The sequence below is a fragment of the Indicator indicator genome, chromosome 2 (assembly GCF_027791375.1).
Source record: "Indicator indicator isolate 239-I01 chromosome 2, UM_Iind_1.1, whole genome shotgun sequence".
Lineage (NCBI taxonomy): Eukaryota > Metazoa > Chordata > Aves > Piciformes > Indicatoridae > Indicator > Indicator indicator.
This window is the reverse complement of record NC_072011.1, coordinates 8574124-8597311: the sequence shown is the minus strand read 5'-3', so window position 1 is coordinate 8597311 and position 23188 is coordinate 8574124. Positions and strand designations below refer to the sequence as shown.

At 39.2% G+C, this 23188-nt stretch overlaps 1 protein-coding gene across 1 annotated transcript in view; it reads left to right on the top strand.

The window, feature by feature from the left end:
* The window catches only part of UBE2J1 (ubiquitin conjugating enzyme E2 J1), a 28010-nt gene that overhangs the window by 2836 nt on the left and 1986 nt on the right, over positions 1–23188 (top strand). The window contains exons 2-7 of the mRNA XM_054397757.1: positions 6712–6785; positions 8459–8590; positions 9466–9550; positions 10896–11001; positions 13064–13193; positions 16694–16825. Coding sequence (XP_054253732.1) covers positions 6712–6785; positions 8459–8590; positions 9466–9550; positions 10896–11001; positions 13064–13193; positions 16694–16825 — 659 coding nt within the window. The remainder of the gene's footprint in view (positions 1–6711; positions 6786–8458; positions 8591–9465; positions 9551–10895; positions 11002–13063; positions 13194–16693; positions 16826–23188) is intronic.

Here is a 23188-nt window from a genome sequence, read left to right as displayed (position 1 = left end):
TTCTTTGTTAATAAAAAACAGTTAATAGAAAACAGTAAGTGCTGTGCTTTGTACCTTCCATATATGAAATAAAGATTAGAATGTTTTAAAAACAAGAAGCTGAGTGGATGTTAAAAATTAGTTAAAACTGAAGACCTTGTTTGATCTTAGTTTGTTAAAAAAGTAGTTTACATTTAATTTTTCTTTGTATTGACTGAACAGTTGTTTTGAATTGAAATAAGGTCCACTTCCTGTAGTTACCTGCTGCTCTGAGGGACATGAGGACTAAAAGGTCCGTTTCTGAGGGTGAGAGGACAGAGAACAGACTGACTAAAAGTTGATTTTTTTTTTTTTTTTTAACTTAAAAAATTTTTTTAAACAGTTGTCAGTACTTCATATGAGTACCAGGAGGTTTGTGAGCCTTGTGTAAGGATATGTGAGAGGCTGTGAAGAGGTAGAGCAGCTTTTCAGGAGGCTTATGGGTCTCTGGAAAGCATGTATCTGATGACTCTGAAGATGGAAAGCATGAGACCCATCTCTTGACAAATGGTTTTTACATTTGTTTTGTGGCAGAAGTCAAAGGAACTTTGACTTTATTAGATTTTAAAATAAAAATTAGATTTTAAAATAAAAGCTATTTTTGAACCTATGGCTGCCCCAGACAGTTTTGTAGTTCTGCAGTTTCACGTTTTGATTTTGTCTTGTTAAGAGATCAGCATAAAATGGAAACTTGACTAGGGGAGAATGTCACAGAAGCAGTGAGTGATGAGCCACTTCATTGTCTTAATTTGCTTTTATTTCTGTAGAGAAGTGTGATTAGCATGGAGAAGTAGTGTTGTGCAGATTATGACATTTAGGATAATGTTGACTCTATAATACATTTTGGTAGAAATGACTTTAAAATGATGCTGCTGTCCTCCTGAGACTGCAGTTTTAATTCTTCATCATTTGACCCATTCCTCTAGCACTAAAGAATGTAGGTTTGATGTTGGTATGGGGAGAACCATTGTCAGTATGGATTTCTCCTACTGTGGCATTCTCGTTCCAGAGGACTGAAAAATCTGGAAATTTTAGCATGGTCTGTTGAAAGTATGCCTGTTTCTACATATTTCTGTTGCTGAGTTGTCAGAGCAAGTATCTGTGTAGTCCACTGTGCCATCATAGATAAAAGCAGTAGAAAATGCTGGGAAAAGAGCTTTAAACAAACAATTATGTAACATGTTCCCCTCATCAGGGGTTCAAGGGCTTGCCCAACTGTAAGTTTCATTTGTCTTCAAAGATATTATTTTGGATGTATGATAGAGGGAGGTGAAGTCGTTTATGAAGAAAGATCAGGTGTCTCAGTCCTAATGAAACTTCAATAAATGTGGTCTTGATTAGAAATTAAAAGATTATAAAATTCAAATTTGTATAAAAATAGTCATATTTTTGTGAAATAGCATACAAGAATATGTGCTGGAATTAAAAAAAAAATCTATTTAAAGACAAACATGAGCTCAGAATGATTAAGAAAGGTGGGGTAAAAAGGAATAAACACAAGGAATGCAGAGGTAGAGAGCACAACACTACTTAAAAAAATACTATCTCAAAGAGTTGTGGTAAAAGTATTTCATAACTCCCCAGTCTGCAATGACTCTTGCATGCTTTAGTGACCACTTCACTTGAAGTGACTTTTTTCCCTGACTTATGATAAATCTTTCCACACAAATTTAGTCCTGTCTTTGTAATTGTGTCTTCCTGTCTTGGTGCAGTTGAACTACTGACTGACTGTGATTTGTCCTGTTACAGGAAATTTAAACTCACCCTTAGTAAACAGGATTTTCTTCTGAATGTCAGTATGGGCAGACTTGGTGAATGGGTTTCCAGGTGCTTTGGGCTGCTGTGGGGACTGGTGGTGGTGGTTCAGCTGGTGACACTGCAGTGTGAGCTCTGAAGTCACTTCATGGGTCTCAGAGACACTTTGGTTAGGATATTTTAGAGTTTTACTAATTCATTGGAAAACCTGGCTTTATTAAATAAATTGCGTCCTTACTTACGGAGTCATGATCAGTAGAGCTATGGGAAAAATATTACTACTCCTGAGAAGACCTCTAAAATGACGGGAAGGGAAATAGAAAGATGTGTTTTTTGTTGGTGTTTTTTTTTTCTTTCCAGAGCAGATAAGTCAACTTGAAAGATTAGATCATCTCTGGTTTTATGCTATCTGTTTTGGGTTCCTTTATTTGTTTATCACGTACTTTTCAAACACAAAACCTGAAAATTGATCAAATGAAGTGGTTGCTATCCATCTGTGGAAGGTACTGTCACACACAACCCATATCACTTAAATATGAATTTCACTGATGATCCTGTACTCATCTTTGTGTACACAAAATACTATCTCTTTACGTGATGGACTAGGGGCTGAGTCTTGCTGCACTGAGACCTCACCCTCCCTGTGCTTCCTGTCTTGGGTTTGATTACAGTCTGGCTCATCTCTCCTCTACCTCTCACCTTGCCCAGGTCTGTTCCTTTTGTTGACCTCTTGTACCTGAACACAATTGCCTTTTGTGGACAAGTGGCAGATCTTCAGGAAGCTTGTACTAGTTTTGATTTTTGAGTGTTGGAGAGAGCTGAAAGTTTTATCAAGTCGTCTGAACTTCCAGCAAGCAAAAGATATGAACCCTTGTTATGCTGAAATAAATTCTACTACCATGTTGTATGTGTGTTTGTATTAATGTAATCTTGGTTGGCTCCTTTGCCACATGTACTAGTCAGTGATAACTTAAAAATCAGCTAAAATTCTTCCTTATAAAATACAGAAAGTTACTAACAAAACAAAGCTCTATAAGGCTGAACATAACTAAGAGTATTTTATTTTCATGATAACAGATTTGTGAATAATAAGGCATAATATTTTATGAAGTGAACACCACTGATACTCAAAGGCTGTCATCTCTTTAAGCAGTAATATTGACATTTATGAAGACCAGTCACTTGCATTTTCTGTGAATAGAAGGGTTTCCTGGGCCCGGGGGTGCACAGGAGTCTACTTGGGTGTGACAGCAGGAGTACTTGAATGTTATTTCAAGATGGAGCCAAGAGAAGCAGTTGTGCTGGACAGAAATTTCAGGATTGCCTAAGGTAAAGGTTAATAAGCAGGATTCGGCTAGGACACAGTTTTACAGAAATAAATCTGCATGCATACGTTATACAAATTTTGCTCTTAATTGTGTTTTTCCACTGCAACTCAATCCTAAAGCAAGCTCTAGTGGCTTTAAATTTGATTCTCAGGTTTTTAGCAACCATGTTTTGCTTTTCAGAAAAGCTCTCTTCAGTGTAATACAAAAAGCAGGTTGTCAGGCAGAACCTTGGGTCCATAGCACCTGCTCTTTCCTTTGCTTTCCAGATTTAGCCCAGAAACTTACTTCCTCAGTACTTAATTTCAGTGAACATTATGACAAATTATTGCTGTTACCTGCGTGGTTATTTTTCAGGCTTACAGGCGTGACACATTAAAAAGTACTTTGATTATTTTGTCTCTGAAACCTGTTTTCCACAAATTGAATGTCTTGAGTTGACTTTTTTTGGCTGAGTTAGTGATACTTCTTAACTTTATTGACAGTTTGCAATTCTTTATTTTGAATGAGCCTGAAACCATTCTCTTTTTTTCTGAATTGCCATTGCCAAATGCATACTTGGATGACTCAGTGTGATTTTTTTTTTTTTTTTTAAGTGGGTTGATATATTTGCATAAACCCCCTTTTAAATAAAATTTGGATAAACGTGTTATGTACTCGTTGCAGGCAGACTTTGTGAAATGGGTTTCTTTCTGCCATTGCAGTTTTCAGCAGCCAAAGGAGGGCTGTGTTCATGCGTGCTGCAGCTGTGCTGAAATAAAAAACAATTTGACATTTTCTTCACTGGGTCATGTGTTGTGAACCTTGAGTGGGCCGCACTGTTCTTTGCAGCCTGTCAGTTGGCGTTTTCCAGCAATATGGAGATAGAACCACAGAATGGTTTGCATTAGGAGGGACTTTCAAAGATCATCTAGTCCAGTTCCCCTGCCATGGGCAGGGCTACCTTCCACTAGACCAAGTTGCTCAAAGCCCCATCTAACCTGACTTGTACACTTCCAGGGAGGGGGCATCTACAACTTCTCTAGCCAGCCTGTTGCAGTGTTTTACCATCCTCATTTGTAAAGAATTTCTTCCTTATGTCCAGTCTAAATCTGCCCTCTTTCAGTTTCAAACCATTGCCCTTTGTTCCATTGATACAAGCTTACTGAAACAGATCTGTCTCTTTCTTGTAAACCCCTTGTAAGTGTTGAAAGGCCACAGTAAGGTCTCCCCAGAATCTTCTCCTGGCTGAACAACCCCCAGCGCTCTCACCTTTCCTTCATATACATGTACTTCTTTTTCTTAAGATATCCTAGGCTGCTTAATACTGAAAACTTCTTAAAAGCAGATTATCTCTATGGTACACAAGAACTAAATTATTTTTACCCTTTTTTCCATATTCCAGAAATGGGATAATGTGTCATCATTGCAGTGTGTTTTATGCTAGCTTCTTAAAATATCCATAATGTGGCTTTTTGATAATAAAGGAATTCTTTGAAAATCAACAGTGTCACTGTAAAATATAAAATATGTTCAAAAGAAGTGCTTTGCACTGCTTCTGTTTTAAATTCAACCTCTCAGGAGCTCACTGACTGCTTGGTTCCACTTGGCTGTTGCTTCTTTTACTTCTCAATGCAAACCTTTGGCTTCTCTGTTCTACCTGCCAGTTGCTGGTACTTGGCACCCAGGTGACACCGTTGGAGCTGAAGTGGTGAAAAGGTTGTTCCTTTTGGGAAGAATCTAAAGTGCTCATGTGCAGAGCCAAAGGTCCTGCACCTAGTTTTGGCCTGGTAGGTTAGATAGAAACCTTGCTCTGAGTGTCAGCAGACTTCTGTAGAATGGTTTTGGTTTATCTTCTTTGCTCTTACCATTTTCTGTTAGTTAACGTGGGTAAGTGCACATAATGCTGATACAGCCCCCTGAATTTATTTTTCATCTTGGTCCTTTGTCTGGGAAATGTGAGTAACAGACTTGTCTGCCTTGTCCACAACCATTCTGTCATCTTCAGGCTTTGTTATATAAGTTCTCAGATTTTCTCATGGTTAACTTTTTCCTTCTTGGAGTGTTCAACCCTGAATTCACTCATCCTGGTGCATGCCACTCTTCAGAAGAAGGTTAGTGTCCAGGCTTCTGGGCTGTAAAGCCTTTTCTGGTCTAGGCTTGTTTTCTTCTTGTTCCTCGCTAATGATCTGTTAAACTTTAATGCAGATGAAAGGGGAACTGGTTTTCAGCAGAGCTCTGACACTGCTGCCTGTGATGGGACCTCGTGGGCTCTGCAGGATGTTTAATTGACACCTCCCCCTGGCAGCAGCAGAATTGGGACAACTGGCAGTAGCAAATTTCCACATAGTCTGTTTGCATTTTGAGTTGTAAAAAGTGAAATTTTCAAACTTTGAGCTGTTGTTTATAGCTGTCAAGAAGTGTGAAGGAGGAAAATAGCTCTTCACAGTAGACTGAAACCAGTATTACTCTGCAAGAAGGTTAGAGTAGCTTCCTTCATAGCATCATGACAGTGAGTAAAGGCCTGGATTCTGAGCATTATGCACAGCCTGCAGTCAGCTGGTGATGCCAGACTTTGTAAATCAAAGAACTATGGTTCACTTTCACTGTTTATTTATGCTTGCACTATAAGAATTTGGGCAGTATTTCTTGGGTTTTGTAGTTAGATAATTACATGAGTGGGAGGGACACCTGTGGTTTGATCTGAATATGGAGGATGGATTAAAGGATCCTGTTCCTGTGATTAAAGTTCCCAGTTCCTTGAAGAGGTAGCTGGTATTTGCACTTTTTCCAGTAAGTAGGAGGCAGGATCCTTGAATTTCTTGTCTGTAGTTCTTACGATTATCCTGCTCTTTAATTTGGCTGAGTTAGGCATTAATGCATGATGTGTGTATTAATACCTGGCCAGACAAGTGATATAACACAACTTACTAAAGGGGAAAGAAAGGGACATGCTAGAAATACAGATGATGGTGGTGGTTCTGAAGCAGGAGATTGGAGAGGGTAAATAATGACTACCCTTAATTTAGAATAGAAAAATACCTGTGTGTCCACACTCAGTAGTAGGTTCAAATTAAAAAGGCCCTGGATAACTGTGCATATGTTTTCAAATCGAGTATAAAACTTCACCTCATACTGCCAGTGTGTTGATTTCTCTCAAATCCTGTTGCAACCCCCTTGACTACTCCCTTAATTATTGAAATGTAGTAGTAATAGAGGAGGTCAGGATAAAGCTTTTTAGTTGTTTAAAAGATGTAGGTGACACCCATTATGATAAAATACTGAAGTTACTAGTCTTGCCCGTCTTGTATTTAAAGTCTGAAACTCTGTTAATGACACGTTTTTTTTCTCATGCCTTTGGTGCAGTTAATAATGTAAAACCATTTCAGTCAGTGTTGAGAAACTTTGTGACCTGCAGCATTTATCATAGCTTTGTGCTTGTATAACTCATTTACGATTTATTCAGCATAAGTAATTTATATTGTGTCTTGGACTATTAACTACAGTGAACAAGCTGGGAAATGCTGAAAAAAGATTAGTTTGCTGAAAAGAGCACTTCGAGAAATATTTATGTATTTTTGTATGCAGTGTATGTTGATTTGTTTACTTTTGTCTTATGCTTTCTCTTTTTCAGCTGTCAAGCGTTTGATGAAGGAGGCTGCAGAACTGAAGGATCCTACAGATCATTATCATGCACAGCCTTTGGAGGTTTGTTTCTCTTTATGTTTGCAAGACACTAATTAGGCTGTGTTATCAATATGTACTCAAGTTCACTTCGTGCATGTGTATTTAATATGTACATATTTAGATATTAGCAGTCCTTTTTAAATTGCCAGTTCTTCTTCTTTTTTCTTATTTCCTGTGATGAAAATCAACAGCAGAATTTCATTTTAATGGTGTTGTAGTTCCAGGTTGTTAGTGAAAGCACATAACAACGATTTTACATTAGACCTGACTGAATTTGTCACACAGGTATAAAAGGTTTATTCTTTCCCTCTTCCTGACACTACATCAATGCAATATGTTTAAGCTAAGCTTTTGCTTCCAAATCTGACATCTGGTTGAGCTGCTGAGTTTTTTAACAAAACACTTAATCTTGGGTGATCTACGAGGATTTGCATGCAAAAAACTGGGAAAAGTGTAAATGGATGCAATTCTACATGCGCTGTACAGGAGAGTGTTTAGATTCTGCTTAAATAGAGTCCTCTTGAAGTTATGGTCTTGGACTGACGGTGAAGCTCTAGTGGTTAGAAGCTTAAACAGAAACCTCTTTTGATTTGGCTGGAATAATAAAAAAGGCAGTGTTTGTGGGATTCAGTCCAGGGGGTTGTTTTAGCTGTTCACAGAAATGCGTAGCATGCTTAACATGTTGAGAGAAACTAGCTTGTTCCTGGCTGCTCTAAAATACACCTTGTGATCAATTAGTTTGTGTGTCTACCTGATGGTTTCCCATCCAGTGGCAAAATGTAAGATTTAATTCATGATACTACTTAAAATTTACTTTCAGTGGCTCACTGGGAAGAGAACAGTGGCAAATGAAAGGAAATTCTGGAAACGTTGTTACCTCTCATCCTTGAGCTAGTTGTAACTAGGTGGGCAGTTACAGCCCTGTGATACCAGTGTTCAGCTTTAGTTGAGAGCACTGGTTCACTGACAGAAAGCCTCATACGGACTCCTGTCCTAACAGTAGGAGTTGTTCTACTTGTAAAAAAATATTCAAGAAGTTGTGAGCATCATGAGATCTGATACACAAAGCCAAACACAGAACTTAAAAGAAATGCTGCTTACAGAGAGATTATCTATATATCCAATGAAAATAACATTCCAGATTTCAAAGTGTGCCTGCTGTGTGCAGTAAGGCACAGTAGCTGTTTCAGAGTTGTTTATGGAGAGGCAAAAGAGAATGGCAATTCTCTGGGGATTTAGTTAAGTCTCCATGTTGACTTGGGCATGGAAAGGGCTTTGGGGAGGCTGTCATTAGTGCTCTTCCTTGGGATGCTTCTCCCTGTGGTTCTCCAGAAGTTATTATTCACTGGGGCTAAGACCCAGATTTCTCTTAGTTGTCTCAGTTTTCTACCTGTCATGTAATAAAAGTCATGTCATAATTGGTAAAACTACAGCGAAGAACTTGAATAATGAATTTGAGGGTTTCAATAAAACCATTGGCTAAGAAAATTACCAGAAAACTACAGTATTTTATCCTTTTAACCAGAATCTTCTAGTGTGTTGCTTGTCTTACTCTCCACTTGATTTTGAATTCTTAAAACTTCTGTGCACTGTTTCTTTAGCTTGTCCTTGTTCAAAAATTGGTGTGTAGGTGTCTACTTCTTTGACATGCTCTTTTGTGTTTCTCTCTTCTCCCTTTGGTGGGGGCATTTCAGGATAATCTTTTTGAATGGCACTTTACTGTTAGAGGCCCTCCAGATTCAGATTTCGATGGAGGGATTTATCACGGGCGAATCGTGCTACCACCTGAGTATCCCATGAAACCCCCCAGCATTATTTTGCTGACGGTAAGCATATTTACTAGATTTTCCTTTTTTACATGGTCATTTTAAGTGTAGGTGCCTGAGAGAGAGGTTCTTGGCATTTAAGGTAATGTTAATTTTGTAAGAAAGGTGGTGTAGTCAGCTAATGCTGCCAGTTTATAGAATATAAGCTGTCTTATCTTAATTACATGAAGCTTTGCACCTAATAAATGGAAGCTTTCTCCTGAAATAATCACATTGCTGATGTGGTTGTCTAGCAAGGGCTTGTTGTGATAGGACGAGAGGGAATGGATTGAAGCTTGAGGAGGGTAGATTTAGACTTACATATTAGAAAGAAATTCTTTACAGTAAAGGTAGTGAGTTACTGGAGCAAGTTGCCCAGGGAGTTGTGAATGCCTCACTCTCTAGAAGTGTTCAAGGCCAGGTTGGATGTGGCCTTGAGCAACCGTGCGGAGGGGTTTGGAACTAGATGATCTTTAAGATCCCTTCCAACTCGAACTGTTCTATGATTCTGTTCTCTCCATGGGCCCTGTTGGTTTCTGGAGACACTGGTCACCTGTAGGAAGGCAGACCTATGGTTTTGTGGCAAAGGTCCACATTTGTGCCTGGTTTCATAGAGCTATAACTTTTCAGGCTCTCTGTGTGTGGGTTACAGGAGCTGCAGGCACACCACCATGTTATACTCTGGTATGTAAGGTATCAGTTATGGTCTTCTTTATGCATGAATAGAGGCAGATGGCAGACTTTGTTCAGAAAGCTAAATATAGTTTTTGAGAGGTTTGTGATAATATAAAGGATCGTTTGCATATAGATTTGTTTGCTGATGATTTTTACAATTTATGCAAAAAAACCAAGAATTGACTTCCAGCATGTTTCATTATATCCTCTTTCCTTTCAAGGCCAATGGCAGGTTTGAAGTGGGGAAGAAAATTTGTTTAAGCATCTCAGGGCATCATCCTGAAACGTGGCAGCCTTCATGGAGTAGTAAGTACCAGTTATTTGGAAAATATTACCCTTCATCAAGCAGCTAGGTCCTTAATGTGAAAAACTAACCTGTTTGAAGAATTTTTGTAGTGGAAAAGGAGACAGATTTTAAGGGAGTAAAAGTGTGGGAGAATTTGAGAAATGTAGTCATGAAAGAGTGGCATAGGAGAGTTTGGGAATGGTATTAAATAAACGTAGAGTGAATGAGGCAAGAAACTGAAGGGTGATGGTAAGCTATTGGATGCACAAGCATTAAGAATTCTCAATGACTCAAAATATTTTTTAAGTTTTATTTTATACTTTAAACCCTATTACTTTACCCCATTTTTCTAAAATCACTAAAATCAGGTTGCATATTGATAGAGGGAAGTGTGGTCAGCATTTAATTCTGATGCTGTACCTCTGAAAAAACAAGAGGATAGACAGCATGGTCTGAGTTAAGAATAACTGAATGTTTTCTGCCTTTTCAAATGGTTTCATGATCACAGAAATTGAGAGCTGGCAAAATTCAGCCAAGACAATATTTCTGTGTTGATATAATTTTAGTTTTGCTGACTACAGTACATCAAATGATTATTTGAGTATCAGTTACACTTCTAAAATATGTTAAGATCTTAAGAATTTTCTAGCAGACCTCTCTTCAACTTTGTAAAGTCTCTTAAAATCTAGAAAGTAGAAAATACTCTCTCCTTAGTAGGAGGTGTGAAAATGTCCATTTTGTGGTACTTATATCCATGTGATATATATTTAGTATACCTAGTAGCAAAGTGTTTTAATTCTTAAAATCATGACTACATAAAAAGATATTGTCAAAAGAGATGTTTTAGATGACAGTTCTATTAGGAGCCATTACTGTTTAAGTAAGCTTCTTTCCCAGCATGGTGACATAAAAGGAAGAAATTTCATGGTGCATTGCATAAAAGAAAGCCACTGAGCTTGTGTGCAGTACATTGCAAAATTAATGCCTAATAGCATGCACAAAAAGACTGCCTTATGAATCCTTTTCTTCCCCCTCTATGTATTATTTTTGCCTCAAATTTCTAATTCGGAGCTCATTTTTAATGTCTGGAACTCTAATCTTTATATTGATGTATCATTTTTGTGACCAGTCGTCTCTAAGGCCTTACCTTTCATTTATAATGTGAAGTTTAAAAGAAATGAAGAACGCCTTGCTGCATACCAAAAAAAACCCACAGTGCTCCTTTTATGTAATTCAGACTACTCCCTGGGACAAAATGAAGTCTTGCAGGCAGAACTACAACTGAGTTCTGAGGCTGGATGTAGAATGAGATGAAGTAATAGCTGTTTCTGCAACTTTGTTTGGATCTCTCTTTCCCTGTTTTAGTAAGAACAGCTTTACTGGCCATTATTGGATTTATGCCAACCAAAGGTGAAGGAGCAATAGGATCTCTAGATTATACACCTGAAGAAAGAAGAGCTCTTGCAAAGAAGTAAGCACTGAGTTTGTTACTGTAGTTCCATATATATCTACTCACTTTGGAGTAAGGTGTTGAGTACAAAGTCACATCAATCTGCTCCCTTGCGTTTGTGAGCTGCCTGGCTCAATGGATGGTGGTAAGCAGCACAAAGTCCAGCTGCAGGTTGGTCACTGTTGTTGTATTCCAGGGGATATTGGGGCCCAGTGCTATTCAGTGTTGATAATGACGTGGATGATGGGGCAGAGTGCATCCTCAGCAGGTTTACAGGCAACACAAAACTGGGAGTAGCAGCCACTCCACAAGTTTGTGCTGCCATCCAGAGAAATGCCCCAGAGAATGAGCCGGAGGAATCTCAACAAAGAGGAAAGCAAAGCCTCCTAGGGAGGCCTAATGACAGCTGACCAGCTGGAAAGGATCTTGGAAGGGGAGGACCTGGAGGTGCTGGTGGACAGCAAGCTGATCATGAGGCAGCAGTGTTTCCTTGCAGGAAATATGGCTAATGGTGTCCTGGACTGCCTTAGGAAGAGCATTGCCAGCAGGTTGAGGGAAGTGAGCAAAACCAGTGCTTTATGCTCAACACTGGTGAGACACTTGGAGTGTTGGCTCCAGGTTGGGGCTGGACACCCAGGTCAGTGTACAAGACATACATGGATTTACTGGAGTACAGTGCCATGAAGGTGATTGAGGGGCTGGAACATGTTTCATACAGAGAGAGGTGAAGAGAGCTGGGAGTGTTCAGCCTGGAGAAGGCTGTGGGGATCATATCTCTGTGTACAAACATCTGGAAAGAAGTAAGGAAGAAAGCTGCGCCCTTCTCAGTGGTATCCAGTGACACAAGAAGAAGCAATGGGCACAAATTCAGTCTGAATTCAAGGAAACACTGCTTTTGGTCTTCTTTGTGAAGATGGTTGAAGTGCTAGCACAGGTGGTGGAGTCTTTGTCCTTGGAGGTATTAAAAATGGGACTGGAAACAGACTTGAGCAACAAGCTCTGCTTAACCATGCCTTGAGCCCAGGAGACTGGACTCAACAAATTCTAGAGGTCCCTCCCAGCCCCAGGTATTCTGTGATTATCCTGAAATGAAATCTTACATGTGGGGTGTTTCTGGTCTTTCTCTCCTCCCTTTCTGGGGAGGAGAAGGTACTGGAAAGACCACAACCCTATCTTCTAAGCAAAGTTAGTGTATTCCAAATCGTAACTCGTACCTTATTTTTTTGGCAGCCGTGGGCTTATTCTGTCTGTACTCTGAGCCAGTTGGAAGCTACAACTTTCCTGTTAGCATGGCACTGAGTCAAAGTTAGTAAACCTGGCTGGGAAGCAGGGTTTAGTGGGTTGTTCTTAACACAGTATGATCAAGGCTGTGTGGTTTCTTATTGGCTTGTAGAGCTACCTGCTCTGTGTCCTATAGACAAATGATGAGTGCAAGAGAGGAAAGGTGATGCTCTTGCAGAAGCTGAAATGCCTGAGTTTCATAGAACCACAAAGTGGTTTGGGTTGGAAGGGACCTCCAGTGATCATCTAGTCCAACCCCTCTGCAGTAAGCAGGGGTATCCTCAACTATATCAGGTTGCCCAGAGCCTGGTTGTATCACCTTGAGTATCTCCAGGGATGGGGCCTCAAGTACCTCCCTGCACAACTTGTTCCAGTGTTCTACTACCCTCATGGTAAAGAACTTTGTTCCTACTTTTTCCTTCTTTTGAGGCACAAGTGGCTGAGTCCAATTTAATACTTGTAATAAGAGTTAGGTCTTTATAATTTGCAATTGTAATTTGCTGCAGGTAAAAGATTGTAACCTTGAAAACTGTATCAAATTATTAATAAAGTGTAGTAGCAATATGTAAGTCATTTGTTAGCGTTTTCCTAAATTACATGACAGAATGGGTGTTTGTTGTACAGGTTGTTCCCAACATATCTTTTCAAGCTATTGTGATTTGGGGTGTAGAGAAGTACTCTCAAGCCACTGGTCTTGACCCCACTTGTCTTTCTGTGGATTGTTTTACGAGTAGTTTGTGTAAGCAAGCAGACACTGACATTATGAGAACATGCTCTTCTGACCTATGTCATTTGTGGCCAGGTCACAAGACTTCTGTTGTGAAATCTGTGGCACATCTATGAAGACAGCCCTCTTACCACTGACATCCGGAAGCGTGTCAAGCCAAGCAGATAAGGAGGCTAAAGAACTTGCCAGACAAATTAGCTTCAAGGTGAGGTCACTGTTCAAACTGGTCTCTGTTGTATAGAATTAAAAAAAAAAAATTGAGGAAATTGCAGTAACGTTTAGCATTTCATAAACCTTTATCGATCACTATGTGAAAACCTGGCTTTTGAGGGCAGCCTGAAAGAGAAAAAGAGGAGTGGATCTCTGTCAATATGCCAGTTAATAAATTGTGCATCTCCAGCACCAACTGATTAGTCTTAATTTCAGTGTTGAGCACTGTGGCAAGAACTGCCTAACTTTGTTGACTTTTCTTTCATGTTTTCAGTTATGAATAACTTGATTAAATTCACCAGAATTAGTATTGTCATAGAAGTGTTAGGAAAGTTTGGGCAAAGCTAATCTGAAGGGTTTTTTTCCATTGTGATTATTTTTTTTCCCTTTTCTTTTGGCTTGTGGAAGGAATAAAACATATTCCTACTGAAAAATGGTTGCAAATTCTTTTGAACTACTCTGCAGCTGAAGATGCTGGAAGTTGAACTCTGGTATGGAAGTTGCTGTTACGCAAAAAATGTGTTCTTTAGCTTGTGTTTCAGTGAAAGTAAGGTTTGTTTAGTCAAATACATGCCTTAGAAAATTGCATGTCTTGCATGCACAGTGTTGTTTTTCACTGGGTTTTCCACTAAACTCTTAGCTCAGCCACTAAGGAAGACAGCTGTGCATGAGGACAGCGAACTACACTGGAATGGATAATGTGGCACTGGTACAGAACACATCCTCACTAAGATCAGGGAGGCTAATATGTGCCCTTTTATCACCAGTGTTCTTCCAACACTATCCTAGGAATGACTCTTTTTACATTCCATCAGGCTGAAGATTGCCTTCTACCGAGGATTACTTTCAGCTTTGCAGAACTTGATTATTCCCACGTGATACCATTCTTGTGAGACCCCACCTGGAATACTGTGTCCGGTTCTGGAGCCCTTATTACAAGAAAGATATGGACGTGCTGGAATGTGCCCGAAGGGCTATGAGGGTGGTTAGAGGGCTGGAGCACCTCTCTTATGGAGACAGACTGAGAGAGTTGGGGTTCTTCAGTTTGGAGAAGAGAAGGCTCTGAGGGAGACCTTCTTGTGGCCTTCCAGTATCTGAAGGGGGCTACAGGAAAGCTGGTGAGGGACTTCTTAGGGTGTTGGGTAGTGATAGGACTAGGGACAATGGATTCAAGCTAGAGGAGGGGAGGATTTAGTTTAGACATTAGGGAGAAGTTCTTCACCATAAGGGTGGTGAGGCACTGGAACAGGTTGCCCAGGGAAGTGGTGGAAGCCCCATCCCTGGATGTTTTTAAGGCTAGGCTGGATGTGGCTCTGGGCAACCTGATCTAGTGGGAAGTGTCCCTGCCCATGGCAGGGGGGCTGGAACTGGATTGATGCTTGAGGTCCTTTCCAATCCTAACAATTCTATGACTGTGATCTTGAATCTAGACTTGTTGACATGGCTGGGTCTATGTGTAATAATGCTTAAAAGAGAGAGAGATGATTAGTAGTATATGCATTAATGTAAGGAAAAAATGGCATTTTTCTACATGTTGCCATCACAAGATATATTTTGCAGTCAAATCAATTCTCTACTCTCTATTATATTTAAATATGGTGATCTTCTTTCCTTGATGTCTGTATTCTCACCTGCTTGTTTGGAAGCAGAAGTGAGGGCTGGAGAAGGGAGACTAGGTAACAAAGAAGATATTTCATGTTTGGGAACTTCGAAGTGCTCTAATGTTTTTGTTTTTTTTTTTTTTTTTGAACATTAGTCTGACTTCTGTCTAGCTCACTAAACTTAGTATTCAATAAACTGAAATAAATCAAATGTGCATTTCATTGTTTGTGCTTTGTAGAGACTGACAGTAAAGATGAAATAAGCTCCTTTTGGAAAAAGCAGAAGTATGGAAAGCAGTGGTCACAGGTTCCAGAGAAGGAACTTAAAACTGAGTACAGGAAAGGGAAATTTTATCCTGTGGATTGTCAAATGCTGGAATAGGCTGCCCAGAGAGGCTCAGGAATCTCCAGCTTTGGAGATGCTCCAAACTTGACTGAACGTGGCTGCTTTGAGGAGGGAGTTGGACTAGGTAACATCTAGAGGTCCATTCCAGCCCCAAAAGGTAGTAGTCTCCATCTCTGGAGACATTCAGAACTCACCTGGACATGTTCCCGTGTGACCTTCTCTAGGTGAACCTATCTTGGTCGGTGGGATTGGATTTAATGATCTCCAGAATTCCCTTCCAGCCCCAGCATAAATTATTAATAATCCTTTGTTTGTTGCTGGTTCATATTTGAGTAATAACTTCTCCTATCTAATATTAGGGTTCATAATAGTCCAGTACAGTGTTGTCAGATTATGAGAGGTTTTAAATCTTAAACTCATCTTCAGGTTGTTTCAGTGACTTTCTTTTTTTTATTCTCCTGAGATTATATGCATCAACAAATAGGGAACTGAATTTCCTCATAATTATCTTGTGATCTTACAGCTTGTTGTCACTGTAACTAGTTGGTTTCTAAGACACTGCCTGTATTTCTTACTACTACTACTACCACTACTTATAACTGCATTTGAAGATGGGTATTGGATTTGAAATGATCATATTTATAATAAATTGAAATCTAAGATACATGATTTGGGAGGTGACTTGCTTGCTGATGATAAAAATTGGTCTGGTGTCGTTACTTTTTGTTTTGATCTAATATATAAAGAGTTTGAAGTCAGGGCTATGGTGCTATGTCCTCTTCCATTCCCAAGGGACTATTGCAGGTATACAGACATTATATTAACGAAAGGTTTGTTAATGATCTCCTCGATGTCACTACTGACTTCTCGTCTCAAATTTCCAGAAGCATGAAACGTGAATTGTGAGAGCTAATGCTTATTAGACATTTTACAAACACATACAATAAGCAGCATCATAAGACTTGGTTTTTTTTCCCCTCTTGCTCTGCTTGTGCTGCAATTTAAATCCTGGGAACTCTTATGTGTGCCTGACACAGTGTAGTGCCATGTGTATATGCCCACTCTGGCTGTGAGGCAGCTTTGGTACTGGGACTGTTGTAGCCACATTAAATTAACACTTACCATGGGTTAGTTATCCCTGCTGAAAACCTGACTGTATCATTTCACTTGTAACACCACTTCTTAAAAATATCTGTTCCTAATGTCCTTAAGTGAATGTTCTCTGATGTTATTCCTGCCATAGTGTTGTCCTGGATCTTCTAAAGAATTTTCCTTTTTTCTCTTTACATCCGTGTGTTGAATGTTATACCTGTTATGTGCAAACAAAGTTGCTTTTTAAACTGATACTTGCACATCTATAATCTTCTAAAGAATGAGAATTTCTTAAGCCTGCTGCTGTGTAACTGCAATGCAGTTGGCATATCGATTGTGATATTTCAGTAAGTCTCTCATCCTCCATACATTTAAAACTCACATTCCAAAATAAGCCAAATCTTCTTGGAGCAATTTTGATGATGTTTCTGAAGCCTACATATCTGCTTCTTGTAGGCAGAAGTCAATTCATCCAGGAAGTCTGACGTTGGACCCTCAAACGTGTCAGGATTGAACCACTCTGGGACTTCCCGTGAGCCCCAGCGGGATGGTGCAGCTAGAAAACTGCAGGATCCAACAAGCACAACGGTATGGTTGGCCTTTGAGCTTTGTCACTGCAGGTACAGGCACAGTCTGAGCATGAAATCCGTGCTGTTAAGCTGATTAAAGGCTTCACTCAGAGTCTGCAGTTCATACATTTCTTCTAGAATTTCTGCTTACTTTTTTATAAAATCAGTGTGTAAACTTCAGCAAACAGAATTCTGAATCACTTTTAGAAATAGTGATCTCTTTGTTTTCACTTCCCTCTTCTAATAAATGTGTTCTAGCAGCTCTTGTTTCCAGAAGCTCCTTTAGTCCATGGGTTAACAGTTCAGTGCAATTTACCATATACATAATAGCATCACAGGTTTTTGCAATAGAATTTGTATCCAGAGGCAGCCCCCCTTCCTCCCCCACTTCAGTGATAATTTGATAATTTGTTACTTTTAAATATTAATTAATGCTATCTTCCTGGGTTTTATAACCTCTTAAGTAAATCTGACTCAAATATTCTTACCATTTGAAATATGACACTTCTGTCTCAATACTGTTAGTACAGGGCTTACATAATTATTTCGGAAGTGACCAAGACCTGGTGGTCGGCCAAGGCAGCTGCTGTTGTGACTGTGGCAAATGCAATCTAAATTCACTGATAAATTGCAGGCAAATCCCAGCTAAGCTGTGTTTTTTTTAAAGAGGATGGGGCTGCAGATGGTTTGGAAAAACCTAAAACACGTCAGATAACGTCAGACCATCTGTTGCGTGTTTGCAACATATTTTCCAGCTATGTAGAAATTTAAACATGCTAATAGCATACTTTTTTCCCCTACAATAAGGATTTTTCCAGATTGTTCAGGATTTAATAAACCATTTTATTTTATTCTTCTTACTACAAATCCTGGCTAATATAGTAGAACTAGCCAAGATACCAAGGCATTGCTAGCGTTTTCTTGAGGAAAAAAGAGACTGATTTTGGTTATTAATCACATTTCTATTTCTTTTAATCAATTATGCTGCTTTAGTAAGTAATGATAAACTTAATTTTCATCAGGGCAGTTTCATGCAAAATGAGAACATTAAACACAAATGTATGTTAAAATATTTGTGATAAACTGTGGATGCAAAGCAGATTCATGTTTTAAGGGAATGGACTGTCACACACATGATCACTAGTTCTGAGTTGGAAGCAATACCTCTTTCTAAGCTGCCGTGTTTTGAGGGTAAGGAATTTTCTCAAGCCACTGGGCAGTGAAAACTTACATCCACGCCATGGAAGAAAGAAATGTGTATCAGGAAAGACTATGTTAAAGAATCTGAGCTTGCTATTTCTGTGTTCTTATTCGTGTAAAGTTAATAGAAATCTTTGAAGTAGGAGTCTGGAGGCCTTGATTTGCTAATAGGCATGAAAAAGCTTCCATGCAAACCTTAGATCCTTTCTAATCAACTGGTCTTACCATGTGTTAAATCAATTTGTTGTGTAGGTTCTTATTGTGTAAAGACCTAATTCTACCTTACTAAGTTGTGTTAGATGTGGGCAACATCCAGACTGTTTTTCTCTTCTTGGATAAAATGTGTATCATTTACTCTATGAATGTGTGTTTAATTAAAAGCTCTTCTAGAAAATGAGCTGTTGTGAACTTTAAATTTATGCCTTTTGAGAATAAAAAGGGCCTAGGTAGACTCAGTGTTAATCCCTTGTATTAGCTTGCATAATTCCTTCTGGTTTGATAGATTTAATGTGCCTGACTCTGAAGTCATGGGACTTTATGTCCTGCTACTCAATAAAGAGGGAAAAAATAGCAGTAGTCATGCAGAAAGAACAAAATGTTACTTTCCTCCTCCAGTTGGAGCAGTTGTAACCACTCTTCATTAGAATCATGATGGTAAATAGGTGCTAAGGGAAGGGTCCTTTGTAGGTGGAGGGATTCTGTTGGCTGTGTTACAATGAGGAAGAAACAAAACTGCCAGCTGCTTCATGGATGATTTTGTTCTTCAGCAGCAATTTTTTATTCCATGACTTTTAACTTTAGGCTGCTTGAAAGGACAGAGATTTTGGCAATGTATTAATGGCAGGGTGTTTGTGAGCACAGCGATGGCTTTTCTGGTTTATCTGAATTCTTCTGTGAAGAGCACACTGAAATAGGTCTCTGGCCTGAAATCACTTTGCATCTATCCCCCCTGTTCCACATGTAACCTTACTGCGGAAGAGAGAATTTCTTATTCTATCAGAAGAAAAGATCTTTGGAGTTAACCTTGCCTTCTGTTGGCCTTCACTTAGAGAAAAAAAAAATAGCCTCACTGTCTGAAAGAAGCACAGTACTTCAGTTAGCATACTCTTTTTTTCCAGATTTGAAAACTTTATTTGAAATAGTAGTTTGTGGTTTAGTAAAGACAATTGTTTTATTAACAGCAGTGCTAACAAAATGTGAACTGTTGTGTTAGTCAGTATTTTAATCTTGCAGATTTTTGCCTGTGGAGAGACTTAACTGTGTGATGTAATTGTTGCATGTGTTATGTCTGTACTGTTGGGAGAATTGGTGTTCTTGACTTTTGGTCCCTCCATGCCTAACCTTATCTTATAAGTTACTTCCTTTCTTCCTACCTTCTCTTGTCATTTTGCCAGCCCAACAGCCAGTGTATTGATGCCACACTGTGGTGGTTTGGTTTTGCACCAATGTACAAATTGGAACTTACCCCAAGGAGTAAGTTACCATACTACTCAGAATTTGGAAATTAAATGAAATTATTATTTACAGAAGTAGGCTAAATAGAAAAGGTAATAAACATATACCAACACATAAGTACATATACAACTAGACAACAGCCCAGCTGCCCCCCTGTACAAATCCTCCTGTACAGACTGCCCTGGACAAAGCCCAGAGGGCTGTGTACCAGCTAACAAGTTACCTCTCTTGTTCCTGCCACTGTTTCTTACCATAACACAAACAGAAACGATAGGGCCAAGCAAGCAAGGTCAGAAAACAGAGACAGGGGGAAAGAAGCAAGAAAAAGAGAGAACAAACAAGCTGTGCTTTCACACTATACAGAAATGCAGAGCAATGAAATGGGATAAACATCTCTCTTATGTTCTGTTCAGCCCCTTAGGGACTGTCCATCCTCTGGACCTTCTCGAATTCTCTGGCGAAACTTATTTACAGTTAAGATATTAGTCTTAAACCAGTAACACACACTTAAAATTACTACAGTGTCCACTTTGGTCTGCTTTCTAGCTGTGGGCTCAATACCTTCCCAGTGCAATATTGAATATATATTTCCTGAGGTCCTGCTGTTTTAAAAAGCACATAGTGATGATAAAGATGGCCTTTTGCCATGCTTTTGACCTGGTACTATGTTCTTTTCATCAAGACCTTCTAATTGGTTTTGTCATTCATGGCACTACTAGCAATGACTGAAATGTGCAACACTAGTGCAAGTGTTGCACTTTGGCTCTTAAAATATTGTGCACCTGTTATTAGAGAATATTTATTCCAGTATTTAAATTACTTACCTCTGAAGAAAAGGGAGGGAAGGGAGATGATTTTTACATGGGTGATAGTTGTTTCCCAGGAGAACTTGGCATAACATTGAGGTTTGCAGGTGCAAGGCATTGAGTACAACAGCATGAGAACATTAAAAAGAACAATGCTGCCATGGGGACTCCGGAAAATGCTGCCACAGCAGCTTGGGTGAAAAGATACAGAGCTGCAAGGAGCAGGGTGTAAGCATTATTAAGGCTGAAACAACAGGCTATTAAGGCATTATGCAGCATGGTACTTGAAGGAGTCTGAAGCCAGTGCAGAAAACACCCCTGGTTAGATGACTTTTGACATAAATACACACATCTCACTTTTAACTTTTTTTCCCTTTCTTTTGTTTATTTATTTGCAGTAGCTATTGATGTCCACTGAAGGCAAAGTAATGGTACCTTACTTTAGTTTGAGTATTCATAATTGCAAGCAAAGGTACTGCTGGAAGTTGGCTTGATAATAGGTCCCCTTAGCATTAAGAAAATGAGATTTTTTTTTTTTTCCCCCGCTTCTGAGCAAAAGAATTTTTCAGTTAAGTCAAACCTGGGTATCTACAATACATTAAGTCTAGATTTAGTTGTCTACTAGGCCAGTGGTCAGCCAAATGTTGGTGTGAAAACTCTCATCCTGATACACAGGGCTGGTTAGTGAGGGCTGGAGATCACTGCAGCTTGCTCAGAAGCAGACTGGTAGGCTGCAGTGCTCTGTCTGTACCCCTGACTGCACTGACTGAATCCATGTGGACTATTACAGGGGTCTGAACTCCCACCATACTTGTAGCAATCTATGTGTAGTGTATTGACGTGGATTGAAATCCCATCTTGATGCTTGTAGGTAATGAATAAAGGTGATACTTGGTGAGAATTATAAAGTGGCAAGCTAAAAACTGTAGTAACAAGACTTTTTTTTTTTTTCTGATAACCTGGGAATACAAGTTTAACAGACAAAAATAAATCTCAGTACACCTGTTACTAAACAATATATTAGTGTCCTGCACTAATGAAGGATGGAGTGTTATAATGAAGAGTGATGAAATAAACTAACTGAAGTCAGCTAACCTCTTGAACTGGTTGGAGGCTTGTTGTGAGAAGAGGCTATGTTCTGATACATGAGCTGGAGCTCTGCAGTATGGAGAGGAGGAGACTAAGGAGTGACCTCGTTCATGTTTATAAATATGTAAAGGGTGAGTGCCAAGAGGATGGAGCCAGGCTCTTCTCAGTGATGCCCAATGACAGGACAAGGGGCAATGGGTGGAAGTTGAGACATAGGAAGTTCCATGGAAATATGAGGAAGAATTATTTCACTGTGAGGGTGGCAGAACCCTGGAACAGGCTGCCCAGGGTTGGTAGTGAAGTCTCCCTCTCTGGAGATATTCAAAACCCTCCTGGATCAGTTCCTGTGTGATCTGTTCTAGATGATCCTGCTCTGGCAGGGGGGTTGGACTGGGTGGTCTTTCAAGGTTCCTTCCAGTCCCTAACATTCTGTGATTCTGTGGTTTATCAAACTCAAATGGCCTTAGAGCAAAATTTTTTATCAGTCTTCACAGTTTCAGAAACTTCAAAATTATGACACATAAAGTGCCTAGTCATACATGACTGTAAAGATCAGATGCTAAAGGTGGTTATAATGCAGCTCTAAGTTAATATTTTTAGTGTGTTAAGCCCTCTTCCCCCACATTTCCAGTATGGTTTGTCAGAAAATGACTCAAAATTGGGTGGAAATTGTCATGTGAAGTGTTATGTTCATCTAAAAATCTTATTTTTTTTTTTTCCCCTGTGGAGAATTTAAAAACTTGTCCTAAGTTAAGAAAGGATTGATTTAAATAAATCAATATATACTTATATTGATTTTTAAGTGTATATATATATATATAAAATACAGCCCATCTGCTATTTTTGTGTTTCTTAACACTTAAGTTGTCTAACAAAAAAAATCTTTATCTAGTTTTATATATTCTCTAACATACACTTAGTATCTGGTGCCAAATTTATATCGGGTAATGATCTCTTTTCTTGCCTAACTTGCTTCTTCGTGTCTGCTAATACTTGGTCATTGATTATGTTGGGAATCCTGAGGCAGTGGATTAATTCAGCTTTGGGTGAAGTGCTCAGTCTTCTGCTGCCCTGATCCATCTATATAATTTACTGAAAAACTAAACCAAAATGAAGTAAAATTAAAATGTAAAGCCTCACAACTGTCAGCGAGGGTTCTCTTGAGTTACAGGTCTGTCCATGTCAGTGTGTAGTGCCTTGTCTCACTCCAAACAGGGCCTTTCTGCTTTTTTTTTAAATTAAAAAAGGATCATGTTGGAAAGAAACCCAGGTGTGTGACATCTACTGCTAGTTACTTTAAGTATGAAGGAGCAGGAATCTGTTTAGACTTTCTTTTCCCCTTTTTTTTTTTTTTTAACAACTACTTTAAAAAGAACAGCACTTTGCCTGCTGAATTTGCAGTTCTTGCTTCCTGAATTTAGTTCTGTTCCTCTTCTCTTCTGTGAAAGTTGGGAGTGTAGATGAATCTGGGAACTTCATTTTCAAAGGTTCAGCTTCCCTAAGTCTTTATTTTCTTTGGCATGAGGAGCATTCAAGTTGGTTCAGTATGAATCAGAATTACTTTCTTGTGCAGTGTAATGGGAGTCGTGGCAAGCTGCTCATGGTGTTCTTGGCTTTCTCTGCTGATGATATAAATGCTTTTGAAACATTTTTCTTTGAAGCTAACCGAGATGCTTGCTTGTTTGGGCAAGAAATGCATGTAAAAGGGCAAGTTGTCAAATGTAGTCAGCAATTGAATCAGTACTTCCTTGCTGATAGTAAATAGTGGGAAATAGTAATGATGAGGAGGTAGGAAAGGAAGGTCTCTTCCACAAATCACTTGGTCCAAAGTT